Source organism: Strongylocentrotus purpuratus, unplaced genomic scaffold (genome assembly GCF_000002235.5).
Source record: "Strongylocentrotus purpuratus isolate Spur 01 unplaced genomic scaffold, Spur_5.0 spur5_scaffold_13, whole genome shotgun sequence".
NCBI classification, from domain to species: domain Eukaryota; kingdom Metazoa; phylum Echinodermata; class Echinoidea; order Camarodonta; family Strongylocentrotidae; genus Strongylocentrotus; species Strongylocentrotus purpuratus.
The window spans coordinates 20801172-20816456 of NW_022145598.1; the positions used below are offsets into that span (position 1 = coordinate 20801172).

Consider the following 15285-nt stretch of genomic DNA (forward strand, 5'->3'; position numbering starts at 1 on the left):
CGGACACACAGCGAATGGTTTGGTACATACGAAACGCCATGATATAAAAAAAATTATCTAGTTTTGCTAAATGCCACATGTACTGCGTACAGAAATGATTCAATCCGCGTTGTCCCAATGAGGACTACACGCAAGTTTGTTGGTCCAAATTGTTCGGAGCTCTGTTTCTTGTCATATTTTTTCTTCTAAAGAACAATCTTTTTCATGGGATATTTTCTTTTGTGATGTTATTCCAAAATGAACCTAAAATAAAAAAACACACTTTTCACAGTCTAGCTTGTCTTAAAAAAATTGAGTGATTCCAACCTTGGATTCGGAGGTGGTATTCTTGGCGTACTGGAGCAGGTCACGGCGTAAATGTGGACTAGATTCCAGGCCTTGGAGCCAGAACAAGCGACGAGACACCGGGTACCCATTTTTCTCATTGATCTTGTAAACAGATTAAATTTAGGAGTAAAAAATTAAACGAAGTAAAGCTATTTTAACAAAACAAATTCAAAGTACAATGAAAACGTTAAATACCGTACCTACCCCTGGATATCCACCCCCGGATAACTACCCCAAGACAACCACCCCCTAGGACAATTACCCCCTAGGATAACTACCCCTGGACAACTACCAGCGGACAACTACCCCCTATGAAAACTAACCCCGAAAATCTACCCCCTGGGTAGTTGTCCTAGATGATGGTTGTCGTAGGAGGTAGTTGTCCCGGCGGGAAGTCGTCCTTGAGGGTGGTTGCCTTAGGGGGTAATTGTCATATGGGGTAGTCGACCGGGGGTAGTTATCCGGGGGTGGATGTCCAGGGGGTAGGTGTACTAGAACCGTCAAAAACATGAACCGTATTGATCAATGTATCTTCCGTGCATTTAGCTTCTCGATCATTATAAGGAAGGACAAACATGGTAAGAGTTAATGGTGTGGCTATAAATGGACACGTGCTCCCCGTCCCCTCTCTGGACAGAATGGAAAAAAATAAGAAGGTGGTGGCGGGGGGGGGGGGGGGGGAGCGAGATAGGGATAAATCATGTGAGAGATGGAAGCAACGTAGAAGCAAATGGATGCCCCCATCTGCACTGTTAAAATCACTCGACGGCCTTACTATTTACTTTTTCACAGTAAGGCCTCCCCATCCATTCTATGATCCGGGTGGTACCTCAATTACTAGGCCCACGTTAGGTCCCCGGTTGCACTGCTCCCCCTCCCCCAATCTGAGTACGATCCTCACAATGATCCCTATTCTTCTAATCTAGTTAAAATCGAACCTGGGTCTATCACTCAGACGTCAGGCTCTATCAATTTCGTTTTAAAATCCGATTTTGAACAAAAGCTTAAGCAGAGCGGAATATGGGCAGTATGACACGGCCCCCTCCCACCCGAAAACCTCTACCATTTTAAACTACACGTACCATAGACGGTTGTTTTTATCCATGATCATGATTCGTAAGACTACTTCAGTAAAGTCGCACAATGAGTTGACTGAAGGAAACCAACCTCATTTAATATCTGTAGTACACGGATGCACAGAAGATTAATTTGGGACCTCGTGTTGATCGACCACACCAGCATTATATGAAAAGCCTTTACAAACAGTGCCAAAAGCTCTTGGTCCTCTACCAACATCCGTTCTGTACAAAATAAGATCAAAATTCAACCGGTTACCGAAGGTTCCTAATTCCGAAGGTTTGTTTTTCTGAATATATATAAAGGGATCTTATCAGAAGGTGCATAACTCCGAAAATGACATAGAATTTTGTACTCTTTTTCTCGCAATTAATACGAACCTTCCGAATAATAAATCCCATTTTATTTCCGGAATTATGTAATTTTGATACATATCGGAATTACGCAAAAAGGGTCGACAATATGAACCCCCTGGTATCAAAAATTTGTTTCGGAATCACCAAACTTCGGAATTATGAACCTTCGGAAAACCGAGTGCCTCACATTAAACCTACTCGACTATCATCAAGCTGTGGTTATAACTCCGCAGCAATTGATATACCACCTGCATGCTTATTAGGGTCAAACCTTTCGATACAGGAATAAATCATTATAACCATAACATAGTCATGTGACTGCCTATCAGAAAAGAGAATAACCACAAATGAAACGGTAGATTATTTTGAGAAACCATGGCAAATAATAAAGCTGTCAATCTTAAGAACAAATTGATTTTGTCACAGTTGTTTTCTTTAGTCTTGTTTTGTCTTTTTATTTAGTCTTTGCTTTTCCATATAGAGAGAGGCATAACGGGGGTAAAGTCGCAAAAAAACAAAAAATATCCTAATCAAATGGGGGTCCGGAGTTTACATTCTGATTTTTCTTTTAAGAAAACAGTGTCGTTATAACGTATTGAAAGTTTACGTAATAAATTATTTTAAAGATTATAGGCAATAATATGCCTAATCATGGCTACTCGATCATAACATCAGGGAATATATTAATATTGGTAGCAAACAGATGTGTGTGTCTTCATGTGTTGCCGTTCCCCATTCTAAGCGAATTGGGTCAAATATTTAAAACCAGCATGTTTCCCTTTTAAACTCAATATTGAGTGGAAACGTAAAGCCTCGGTCACAAATGCCATTACGAACTGCTACGAACGCCGTACCAACGATTTTTAGACAATGGAAATTCGGGAAGACAATTGGAAAACAGGGAGATTCGTACGAAATTATCGTTCGTACGAACCTTTGTGACCGTAGCATTACTTAATTCGTTATACAGTGCGTCCCAGAAAAAACGAAACCGAGAAGTATCGATGTTCTATCATAACTTAATCACAACTATGATTAATGAATGATACATATTTGGAAAGCTTAGAGTCTCCTCTTTCATGTGATGCTACTCAGATGATGTATATTTCACGCATGAGTAATTAAAAGCAATTTGAAGGAAGGAAACCAAAAAGACATTTGGCGGGCGGTATCTGAATTTCGAAGGAAAATTCACATTTCTAGAAAGTTGAGTTTCTGCCCTTTCATATGACACCTTAATCAGGAAAAGTGAGCGAGGAATGACAAAGTTATGTTTGTTTAAAGTAGTGCTTGCATTTCCATAATTTTATTAAACGAATTCGTTTTCACTGGCTGCCTGCCGTATCAATAAACGAAATTAACAAAAGACTTAACTCCGTTTCGTTGACAATCAGCCGTAGACGATAGTCTGCATGCATGGCTGATTGTCAACGAAAAGGAGTTATGTCTTTTGTCAAATCTGCTTTTTGCTACGGCAGGCAGCCAGTGAAAACGAATTCGTTTGTTAAAATTATGAAAATGTAAGGGCTACTTTAAACAAACAGAACTTTGTTATTCCTGGCTCATTTTTCTTGATTGAGGTATCATATGAAAGAACAGAAAATGAACTTTCTAGAAATGTGAATTTTTCTTTGAAATTCAGATACCGCCCGCCAAATTACTTTTTGGTTTCCTTCCTTCAAATTGCTTTTAATCACTCATGCGTGAAATATGCATCATCTGATTAGCACCACCTGAAAGAGGAGACTTTAAGCTTTCCAAATATGTATCATTCATTAATTATGGTTCTGATTAAGTCATGATAAAACATCGATACTTCTCGGTTTCGTTTTTTCTGGGACGCACTGTATATAGGTAGTAGGCCATCTTAATCAGCCACAATTCACACGTAAGATTGATTACCTAGTGACTGGAAAAGGGGATCGGAGCTGTTCTTCAACTGGATAAGGCAATCCCCCGTTAACTGAAGATCATTACGATATCCGTTGTCAACTGGCCTCATAGGTCCAAGAAGTTCCATGAATATGGTCTTGAGGATGACTTGGCCATTTGGAGTCTCAAAGAGCCATTGGCCCCAAGAAGTTTTAACCTGGTGAAGCGCCTTCTTCACCTAAGTTAGAGGAAATTCACGGAAAAGCAAATTGAAATATTCATATCAGTGGTATTATCATCATAATTAGTATAATTATTTATTAAAAGAGATGATTGGTACTAGAGAATAGAAGAATAGCAACGAAAAACAGACTTAATAACACTTTTCGTCTTGCACTTATCGGAGTAAATCGCAAGAAAGCACAGTAACAGTCCGAAAGGATAATTGTCCGGGGGGGGGGGGTAATTGTCCCGGGGTAGTGTAATTGTCCTGTGTGGTAATTATAGAGAGGTTCGTGAGAATTCTCTTGTTAATCTAGGTAGCATTGCTATAGCATGTTTTCATTAAACAGCTGGATTTTTTAATCCACTTTGACGCAGCCAATCACAGCCGTTAAATTTTCGCTCGCCTTGTTCCCTTATCTCCCTTGTTCTTTCTTGCGATTTACTCCGATGAGTGTAAGACGAAAAGGTTTAAGTTATCTGTTTTTCGTTGCTATACATTGAATTAAAAATGTGCGACTACTTTGTTTTGATTTCTGTCATTTGGCTGGTAAATTATTGCAGTAGTTTCTTTAATACTGTGAGTTATGATTTGTGACAGTGATTGCCTTGACGGTAGCATTGACAGGTCATTGACCATTGCTTTGGCGACCTTTCATTCTCCCTCACATTTAGTATGTACTCATCAGTCTTTCCAGTACCATTAGATTTTTAAAACCATTTACGTTCTTGCTATGTGTATCTGTGGTTGCCCTCGCATTTATTTCAAAGAGATGTGGATCATATTTATCAAAGGGATCGAAACGAGTCGAAATGTGATACATTTGCGTCCATCAACATATCCCCAAAACGAAATTACGTCTGAGTTGGGTTTATTAAATTCGAAATCGAAATGTGGAAGTCCCATCATTCAGGATCCCCCGAAGTCAACATAAAAGAGTTTATAGCAGCTTACTGGTTGCATTAAGCCGACTGGACACAGTTAAAAAAAAGGTAAGAATACCAATTGCCTGAACATGGATAAAATAGAAACACAAGTTTACAACAACAAAGTATTGGTTGTCCAACCTCCACGAAAATGTGTGTCACATCCAGTGGGCCAAGTCCTTTGCAAGCCTCATTGTTTATCAACCCCATGACAGCTCCATGCAGAAAATCTAGAGCCAGCCTTATGAGCACATTGGAGTTTGCAAACCATTGTTCTAGATGAAGAAAAAGATCCAATATTAAAATGTATTATCATTTCGGCCCGATAATATGTTTGATGGTCGGAACGAGCTGTAAGAAAGTTATAATGCAATATTTTGTTTGTATACAATAATAATAATATAACAATAATGATTATTATTATATGAATAATAATTATACTATGAATAATAATTATATTATAAATAATTATTATACTATGAATAATTATTATACTTTGAATAATTATTATGATTATGATATGAATAATAATGAAATAATGTCGTGTTTACCCAGGGTAGCGCCATTAGTAATATGACCTTGCAATTCTGAGAATACGCACGAGCATTCAAGAAATGTCCTCCTATTTGGTACCCATTTACTACACCTGGGTTAGGAGTGGTAATTGTATTTTGGATTAATATGACGTCAAAGGTTATTATTGCTGCAGTGGGACTCGAACCGCGAACCATGGGATTCACAGTCCAGCGACGTACCCACTAGACCACGGCACCTTTACTGCTTACAAGCATATACAAAATCAAATATCAGTCTACATCACTGGAACAAAATCTTCCTCAAAATCTATTGTATGACGAAAGATATACCTTTTGTCTAGGAAGGAATGTTATCTCTTAAAAAGTTTTTGCACTGAATAGACAGTATTATATTTATTGCAGTGAGTAACCTATATAAAGGCGCGATGGCTCAGTGGTAGAGCACTTGATGTCAAATGTTTTGATAACTTTTAATTTATGTATATATATATATATATATATATATATATATATATATATATATAACGACACTGCAAGGTATATATAAATATATAAAAACAATATTGGGGCTCTTAAAACATTTTCATTGCATTACATATATTTACCGATTACCTATTGCTTGAACCAGGGGATTAGAGGTATCTTTCATCTGGTTAAGTATATCTGGAAGGTTTTGGAGCAGATTACGGAACGCCCTTTCATCGGGTCTCATGGGCTCAGGAATCTGAAGAAAGAATCCTGTGAGCTTCGCCAACCCTTCTTGCGTCTCGCAGAGATGTTTACCAATGTCAGTTATTACACGGATAGACGCTAACTAGGTTTAGAAGAAAGAGAAAAATAGTGCTAAAAAGGTAATTGTTTGAAGCATGATTTCACAAATCTAAGAGACACATACGAACTCACAAATTCCATATTTTGTTTCCCTTTTTTTTGTTTCCTTGTTATATTATTTATGCATAATCGCCAACCCTTAACTACATTCACAGCACCATTGCACAAATGAATTAATGAAACATTTTTTATTGAACAACAAGTCGTTTTAACAAAAACATTAAAGCACGTGTACAAAATGGACGGCATATTTCGATTCATAAACTTGTTTACATGTTTGTTTTGCTCTTCTTTTGACAAAGTTTTAGCTATATTATTCTAATAAACATCACGCATGGCCTTTTCACCATTATCATCTTACAATATATGAATCTGCATCGATTTGCTTTGTTTGATGAACTGTAAGGGTTGTTACAAAACGGGGTAGCACCTGATCATAGCTAGATTAATTTTAAGTGGGAGAGAATTGTTTGGAGTACATAATTAACCTATGATCGCGCATGCGTACCTATACGTGCGTTTGCACGGCCACAACTATGCATCTAATTTGTTTGCGCCCTCTTTTGGCAGCTGAGGTTCGAAAAAAAGCTGAGGCGATAGTGTATACGACATGGCGAACATGCTACCTACCTCGTTGATGATTCTTGACACATCAAGTGACATGTTTCCTTTGTCAGCATTACTCTTCATCAGCCTCATCACTCCTCCGTGAAGAAAATTAACAGCTACCTTCACAAGCATATGGTAGGTAGAAAACCATCGTTCTAGATCATGATAGAATCAAGCGCCTTTCATCAAACTAGTATTATTCAAAGAGATTTGTAGATTTGTATTTCAGATCGAAGAAAATCAAATTTTAATGGGCCATGAAGAAAGTGCAGCTTTCTTTTGCTTAATCTAATCTTCTGGTTTCAAATATAAATATCCATCAATAATTACAATTGCACCTATGTTCCGAGCCTGCGTCTGATGCATATTAGTTTACATGGCTCTTGATTTTTCATGAAGCAATAAACTGTAATTTCATGTTCTCAGTACGACTTCACTTGGACAGTTAGACTTCTACAAGAACAATAGTGCCTAAATATTTCACATTTCGCAAAATAAAATAAAGACATTAATTTATCACTTTTCTCCTCATCTAATCCCATCCAATCCTAACAATAATTGTTATTGTGCCTATTCCTTGCAGTTACAATACACAGCACACAGTGCTCTACATGCTTTTGGCCACTTCAATAATAACATATCACTTCAAAGCAAATCAGGTGAGTCAATAGAATCAATTGTAATCTAATAAAATAAATGGGACATCTTCCAAGATCAAATCATATCACTTTATGACAGACTAGGAACCTACCTATGTCTTGAAAGTGGGGATGAGACCTATCCTGTAGCTGGGTTAGTACTGGTGTCAAGACGTGGAGGAGATTGCGCAGCCCCACTTCCACTGGGTCCCTGAGCTCGGGAAACTCTTCAAGAAAGGTCCTCTGCAGCTCCCTGCCCTCTGGCGTCCCGTAGAACCATTGGTCAAGAGTTGTTATTGACTGGTGGAGGATTTCTGCTACCTGATTTTAGAAGTTTCAATATTTCCAAAATTTGAAATGATGCACTGACGTTTGAAATGCACATGCACATATCAATAAAACACACTAATAATGATGGAGATGCAATTGCTCAATGGTAGAGCGTTGTATATGCTCCAGAAGTAAAGCGGTAGCATCAGTCTGGCCGCACGGTCGCCGTATGGTCCCATCCGGCCACCTTACGGGCACCTTGCGGCTACCTTGCGTCTGCCTTAGTATTTGTCACAAAGCTACGGCCGCCAAGGAGACGCCCTTAGGTGACCGCACGTCATCACTTCAAAGGCCGTACAGTAGCCGCAGAATTTCTGTCTCCACACATTCAAAATACGCCGTGCGGATACCCTAACATAGGTGACCGCTACCGTATGTGACCGTGGGAATGTTGCGGCGGTCCTATAATTGCTATTGGCCGTAGATATTTTAGACCGCAAGGCCGCGGCGGCAAATGTGACTCACCCGTGACAGGAATATAATGAGTAGGGTATCACTTGACAGAAAATAGGTTACTCTTGATCATGAAATACATCCCAAAGGCATATTGGTCATGAATTTTTAATTGGGAGCTAATCAAAGCTGGTTACAAGTCTTTTGTTTATCCACACTGTATCGTGCCGTTCATGGATTCGAGGCCCCAACCCTTGGATTTAGCAGTCAGATAAAGTAACCATCACATCGATATTTAGCTGCAAGTGAATAGACCATCATAGCACGACCCCTGCAAATATGGTCTTTGCTGGTCGCCAAATAATTACCTCCTGTAATCCGTGGTCATCCATTGTTGAAACAGCTCTGCCGTCCGTTCTTTCATTCTCAACGGCTGCGGAACTAATGAAAATATCAATGGAGTAATCATAAGTATATTCACAAGGCACAATAATTTAAACGTTGGGTAAACATGTCTTGTTTCCTCCTACGTACCTGGAAGTAATACACATTATGTTCCTATCAATAAATTATATCTAAGAGAATGTCCGGAACTTTGTTAAAAGTTTCTGTATTTATTTCCATTTTTTTGGAGGGGGGGGGGGGGGGTGGGAGGTGGGAGTTACGTATTACACAATTCTCTTCCAGAAAAACTGATTTGAACAAAATCCTTATCTCGAGCTCCGTCTGTCACCCACCTTCACATTTTAGCCCATGAGATTCACCATCTGACCGTCCTTGTAGGTCATGCAAACATTAAATAGCCGTCTGCGCTATAATGGCCTAGTGCTTTGCGTCAACAGACCTCAACTAGGCACAGACCCTTGGCAACCGTCGTGTGTAACAGTGTCTGCAATATGAGACTACAATAGGCTCTGTGCTTAGGCGGCATTTGACACAGCCATAAATGATGGTAAATTGTCTGCTTGCAGACTAGTCTAAACCTGACACGAAATGAGTAAGCCATGAGTAAGCCATGTAGAATATCATTGATTATAAAACATACAAAAAACAATTACTTCTACTATTAGTTTTACTACTGCTACTACTACTACTACTACTACTACTGCTGCTGCTACTTCTACTTCTACAAGTACTAATGATAATAATGTTTATATATATACTCTGTTAGTCATAATGGTGGAATAATTATTTTCATCCCAATTTATGGAATGATTTTGACGATGATTTATTCCTAATAAATCTAGATAATAGCGTGACTGCTAAAGCATGTTTGTGCTACTATATTAATCAAGTAGGGGACCTACATCCTTAATTCCTAACTGACGGTAATGAGGATTAATGCCTCACATAAGGGCACTAATATAGCACATCGCACGATTTTTATCCTTGGGTCTCACAGTAGCGAGGCCATTACTTAGCCACGGAACCATGACTGTACGCAGCGGGGGCTATGGTACGGGGCCGCCCCCACAAATACACACACACACACACACAAAAAAAAAAATGCAATAAATTATCAATAATTCATTGCATTTTGCCCCGATCCCCAACGGAAACAGATTCTCTGTGTGGCTATGCCTTGACCTATAATGCATGGCCCCTACAGAGGAATTTTTCCGGTTGGGGATCAGGGGCAAAAATGCATATTTGATAATTCTTTGCATTTAGCCCCTTTTATTCTGGAATAAGACTGTGCCCTCCCCGTACTTCTGTAAATAAGACTGTGCCCTCCCCGTACTCGCCTTTCACGTTCTCGTAATTCATTCATCCCTAATTCCATACATGTGTATAATTCAACTGTGACGCGATAAATGTATACATAAGGCTACCTACCTATCCTTATAATCGTATATTTCCTACTGGATTCGAAATATATTTCCTACTGGATTTGAAATTGCTATTGTTGATTTTGAAAGCTGTCCGTTTGATTGCACTTCAATAGCTGATATTGAAGTGCAATTAAACGGATAGCTGGAGACTGTGGATCGGGAGCTAGCGGATGGGGGGGGGGGGGGGATCTAACGGGAAATGAAATATCATATTATGAGACATTTTAATTTATGACGCATGTTATTTATTCATACGATTGTGCCGGTAAATTGTTAACTTGATTTCTTCAATCGTTAAGAGTTCATTTTACTGTAGAAGTGTTGCGTAATTATATCACGCATTTATAATTATGAAATCTAAATGTAAATGTATTTATTCCTGTTATTTTTCTGCAAATCCAAAACGGTACATCTGTGGATCAGGAGCTAGCGGATGGGGGGGGGGGGGGGGGGGGGGTGGTGACGAGAAATACTATATTATGTTATGAGACTTTTTAATTTATGACACATGTTAAATGTAGGCAATAGGAAATTGAGGGGCATATGCACACTATAAATAGTTATCCATATTTATGTACATAGTTTTCTATTGTTAATGTTATATTTTATTTTGTATCATTTGTATTTTCACTGTCAAAAAAGCCATTGGAAGCAAAATTTCTATGTAATGTTTGCATGCATGGACCAATAAAATAATCTTGAATCTTGAATCTTGAATCTTGAATTGACTTACCTAGTAGTACTGAAGAGTTTGAAAAACGCATCGGGGACAAAGCAACTCACGAGTTCGGAATTGAGACCGTCAACAATATCCTCGCTTACGGTGTCGATCTCGTCGGCACAAGTAGTAGCATTATTGTCTTGATGGTCGTCGGAAATGGTTGAGACATCCCGGATATCCTCCGCCATCGCCTCTTTCTAAATCTTTCGAGGACGCCTTAAAAACACGCAAGTAGAGTTTCTATATACACTGTCGATGTTCAACAGGCTACGTTTATACGCATCTAGTCCTCCTTCTGCTTAGTGAATATAAATGTATTATGAAACCTGACATACATGTAACATAAATCTGAGAGGCGTGCGATATGTGCGATGAATTTGTTATGGCGGAATATACTCCAGTACAACATAAACACGCAACAATACGTTTCATATATTGCACACAGTTAGTCTTTATGCACAGACCCTAGTTTGTTACTTCAACACAATTCGATACATTCTTGAGACGAGCCTAATTCTGTCAGTCACTTATGTGTGTCCCCGGGTGTGTATGGGCAGGAGCAGCTAATTACAGCCTATGTTGTGCCATAGACCGTGCATCCTGCTTAGTCTCCGAATTTAGACACACAGTAAATACACACAACGTCTGACACGGGTTTGCGCCTGCAAACTAGGCACTCTATGGTTGGCGGCGTTGGTTTTACCGTCTCTATGCCGATTACTTACGTGGGGGAATACCCGAATTGGTATTTCAAAATATTTCGCAATGCCTGATCTGAAATATCCCTACTTGCTCTGATTCGATGGGTACAATCAATAACTAATTCACTCATGCAGGAGGGGTGGGGGCATCAATGAGGGAAATAAATTTAGATAATATTTGAATTTTTTCTTCTCGAAATCTTGCACGCTTCAAAATACCCTTTTTTCCTTTTATGTTTCAGTGATAAAAGTGTACAAGAAACGGGAACTGATTTAAATTGATTTTACTACCTACCTCGACTCTCTCTTTCTGATATACAATTATGTATCTCTCTCTCTCTCTCCCTCTCTCAATAAATATCATAAAACAAACACATATCACATACAATAAGTACAATAATAATAATAATGGTGATAAAAATACATCGCATATTATTATAATTATTATTAATACGAGTTTTATTAGTATATGTGACATTACTTCTATTTGAGGACAATAAATATACAGCAACACGTCGAGGATATACTCGGACAAGTCACCATATGTCGGTGGGGTGACAAAACCTCGTATCTCAATTTTTTGAGATTTTGATTATTTTGCATAATTTTGTAGCTAATGGCCTACGACACCACCTGATAAATCCATGGAACGCCTCCTGTCTCGGTTTTTCACAAATACTCATAAACACCCTTAAACTAAACCTCGTAACTTTAACCCCCTTTGAAGCTGCACTGACAAAACCTCGTAACATAAGATACGTAATTCCTTTTCCTCGTAACTCACACACGGCCTAACAGTACCGAAGTTAGTGTATTCAAATCCTCGTAACTTATTCAACCAAAACCTCGTAACTCATTCAGAGTTGTAAGTAAGAACTCGTATCTCAATTTGAATAACAACTAAAAACTCGTATCTCAATGTAGATAAAAGCAAAAACCTCGTAACTCACTTTCAAATATAAAAACAATTATTTTACTGTATTTCAAAAATGACATTAAAAATTGTATAAATATTCCAGTTTAAAAAGAAAGGACGATGTCACAGCACTAAATTTGTTGAGACAGGAAAGTTTTTTCGCTCTCCTGAAAATTCATGATTTTTGAGATACGAGGTTTTGTCACCCCACCGACTATAATGGCTGGAAGGAAATGCGTGTTAATGAACTAAATTAATGAAATAAAGTAAAATAGCATTGAAATACTATTTTATTAAGAGGTTATCCTATTGCATAGACGAATAATCCGGTACCATGCTAAATTTCTTATCACTTGTATGATCTTGTATTAAGTTGTTATACTCTAGTTATGTGTTCATGTATGCATCTTGCTTTTATGCCGATTATTAAATATATATATATATATATATATATATATATATAATCAAATAAAATAACAATAAGATTACAGTAGGTATACGTGATTTAGATGAATGCATTGATAGGTCCATAAACCCAGTGGGATACTGTCCTTACTTAACTGATGAATTTGCACAGCGCCATCTCATGGTTAACTTGAAAACAGTGCGTAACCCACTGAAATCTCTATAGATATACACTGTACAGTTGGTCATAAGGTAGAATAAATTGTTTTACCCCAATTTATGGATTTTGACAATGATTTATTACTAATAGATCTAGATGATATTATACATACTCATATTTTATTAAATAATGATTGGCGAGTATTTGTTTTGCGTGACTGCTAAAACATGTGTTTACCCCTCCTCCGGTAAATTAACCCCCAAGGACAACCACCCACCGAGGACAATTATTCCCCCGTCTCCCACCCCCGGAAAATTACTCCCTGTTCATTAGAGGCCTGGGGGAAGTTCACCCTTATAGTAAGTTGGTTTTAATTTTGTTTCGGGGGGGGGGGGGGTGATTGTCCTCGGGGAGGGGGGTCGAGGATAATTGTCCTTGGGGTATTTGTCCCGTTGGACACACTGATACTAAGTTGGTTTTAACAAAAGCAGAACAAATAAAAAAATAATTTTAATTGTGAAAGTCTAAGCACAATCCGGTGAAAATAGGAAAGTTATGTATATCTGAATTCGTCATCAGTGAAACACAAATTGGCACCAACGTGACGTATCTTGCAAACTTCTCTCAAAGTTGCTCTTTACAGAAATGTCATAAACTTTCATTTTCTTAGTTATTTACGACGGAATAGATTTGTTTCATCAAGGGTTGTATAAACACAATTGCAATGATTACAATAAGGGTGTATAAATGATTGAAAATTTTCTCAAAGAAGATTACAGCTTTTTGAAGTTTTTTGTAATACAGTGCAAATTATAAGGGAGGTCACAAGATATCTCAAAGATGTAGTTGCCCATTTGTGTTTAAACGCTTGCACCTTCAAAAAATCATGACTTTCTTATTTTTAATCGGTGAAACTTCTTCAACCTCTAAGCCAAATGAAGGCTAGCAACAAAAGGCTACCGCTGGTCACCAACCACCGACACGTTTATAACATGCAGGAAACCAGGTCATCTTGACTTACGATACCTTTCACAGGTCAACCTAAAGGAATTCAAAACCAACAGTCAATTCAATTCAATTCAATTTATTCATGTTTCAACAAAACATTACGAATCAATTATAAGCACTTAAGACAAAATTAATGTTACAAACAAAAACATGCTGGAAACAGAGGGGTCTACTAAAAGAAATGCTTGTACAAGTGTGAACCCCTCAACTTATACTTAGGGATAATGAGTAATTAAATTTACTAATCCGTAACTACAAAAGGAATTAAAAAGTAGGGGGAAAAGGGGAATGCCAACAGAGACGAGAACGGGACAAGACGATGCTTTAAATTCACTATTTATTTACATAACTGGCACTATCCATTTAACTATCTTTTCAACTTTTATACAGATAATACCAACAACATTTCATACCATGGGCATATGCAATATTTACATGAGCACGCCCTCTGCGCCCTCAAGAAAATAACTAGCTTTCAATTTATCGAAGTGTTTGAGTGATTTCAATCAAGACAAGAAAATGAAGTGTCACAAGCAGACACTCCAAATAATCATACCAAATTTTCAAATACTCAACCTTATACTTTATAAAGATAATATGAAATTGCAAATAAGCAATAAATCTAGATTTTCGCGAAAGTATTCCGCATAAAAATTCAAGGTAATCAACCAAATTGTTTTCAAAAGTTAGATGAAAATACAAATTAAACTAGTCTTCCTTAAAACGTAACTTCATATGATAATGTGACGGTCAGCGTAAAATCTAACTTGTTCATTTTTATAAAACTGACTTGAAACACCAAAATATATATGTGGGACTGATTTTTCGATCTTTTCATATATTTTTGTCTATTTCACTTGTTAAATTGCTGAGTTATACTGTCAGGCTGACTTACCATTATTCTGAATGGCTGTACTCTCGCAATAAGGCTCTTACTTTATTTTGATCAATATATTTATCTTTGTATAAAGGTTACAAATTATTTGATGTAATCGCACTTACTTTGAAATAGTTATTGCGAAGATTTATAAATATTCATGTGCGTACATGTAATATTCGCGTGGTTAAAGCATACGCGCATGATAGTGCGCTGATATACGTGACAGCCGAGTTTGATTGATGTGGCTGTACACTTTGTCATTAGATGAGCTGTGAACCTGACCTGTCTGTGAACCTTGTTGAACCGAGATTTACGGTAATTATTCCTTTCGTCGTTTCCGGCCATTGCTATTCATCTGCAGATTAGCTGATTTGCATTGCACCACAACAAATGTTGATCAATCTATTGGACTTTGTACCAGAATTGATTTTTTAATGTTTATTTTAGAGTTAAATGTGTATTTTCATGGTTTTTAAGGCCAAATACAGTCCAGAAGCAGATTGGCAAAAATCTAGCCAAAATGGGATGGCCCAAAACTAGCCAA

At 37.7% G+C, this 15285-nt stretch overlaps 1 protein-coding gene across 1 annotated transcript; it reads right to left on the bottom strand.

The window, feature by feature from the left end:
• Positions 1-282: 282 nt before the first annotated feature.
• LOC105438960 lies at positions 283-11036 on the bottom strand. The gene is made up of 10 exons (XM_030983608.1): positions 10684-11036; positions 8487-8559; positions 7509-7716; positions 6779-6912; positions 5930-6131; positions 4858-5056; positions 4580-4607; positions 3663-3870; positions 1495-1628; positions 283-429 (listed from the first exon to the last, which is right to left on the bottom strand). The coding sequence occupies exons 1-10, from the start codon at positions 10857-10859 to the stop codon at positions 283-285; spliced, it is 1509 nt and encodes a 502-aa protein (XP_030839468.1). The 5' UTR covers positions 10860-11036.
• Between the last annotated feature and the right edge of the window lie 4249 nt (positions 11037-15285).

What these genes read in the sequence shown, in the direction of transcription:
- LOC105438960 (XM_030983608.1), bottom strand. Translation starts at nt 10,859, where the DNA reads ATGGCGGAGGATATCCGGGATGTCTCAACCATTTCCGACGACCATCAA. An exon ending in TCCCCACTTTCAAGACATAG is followed by an intron (nt 6,913 to 7,508) that starts GTAGGTTCCTAG and finishes ATCATGATCTAG; the next exon opens with AACGATGGTTTTCTACCTAC. An exon ending in TGTCAAGAATCATCAACGAG is followed by an intron (nt 6,132 to 6,778) that starts GTAGGTAGCATG and finishes TTCTAAACCTAG; the next exon opens with TTAGCGTCTATCCGTGTAAT.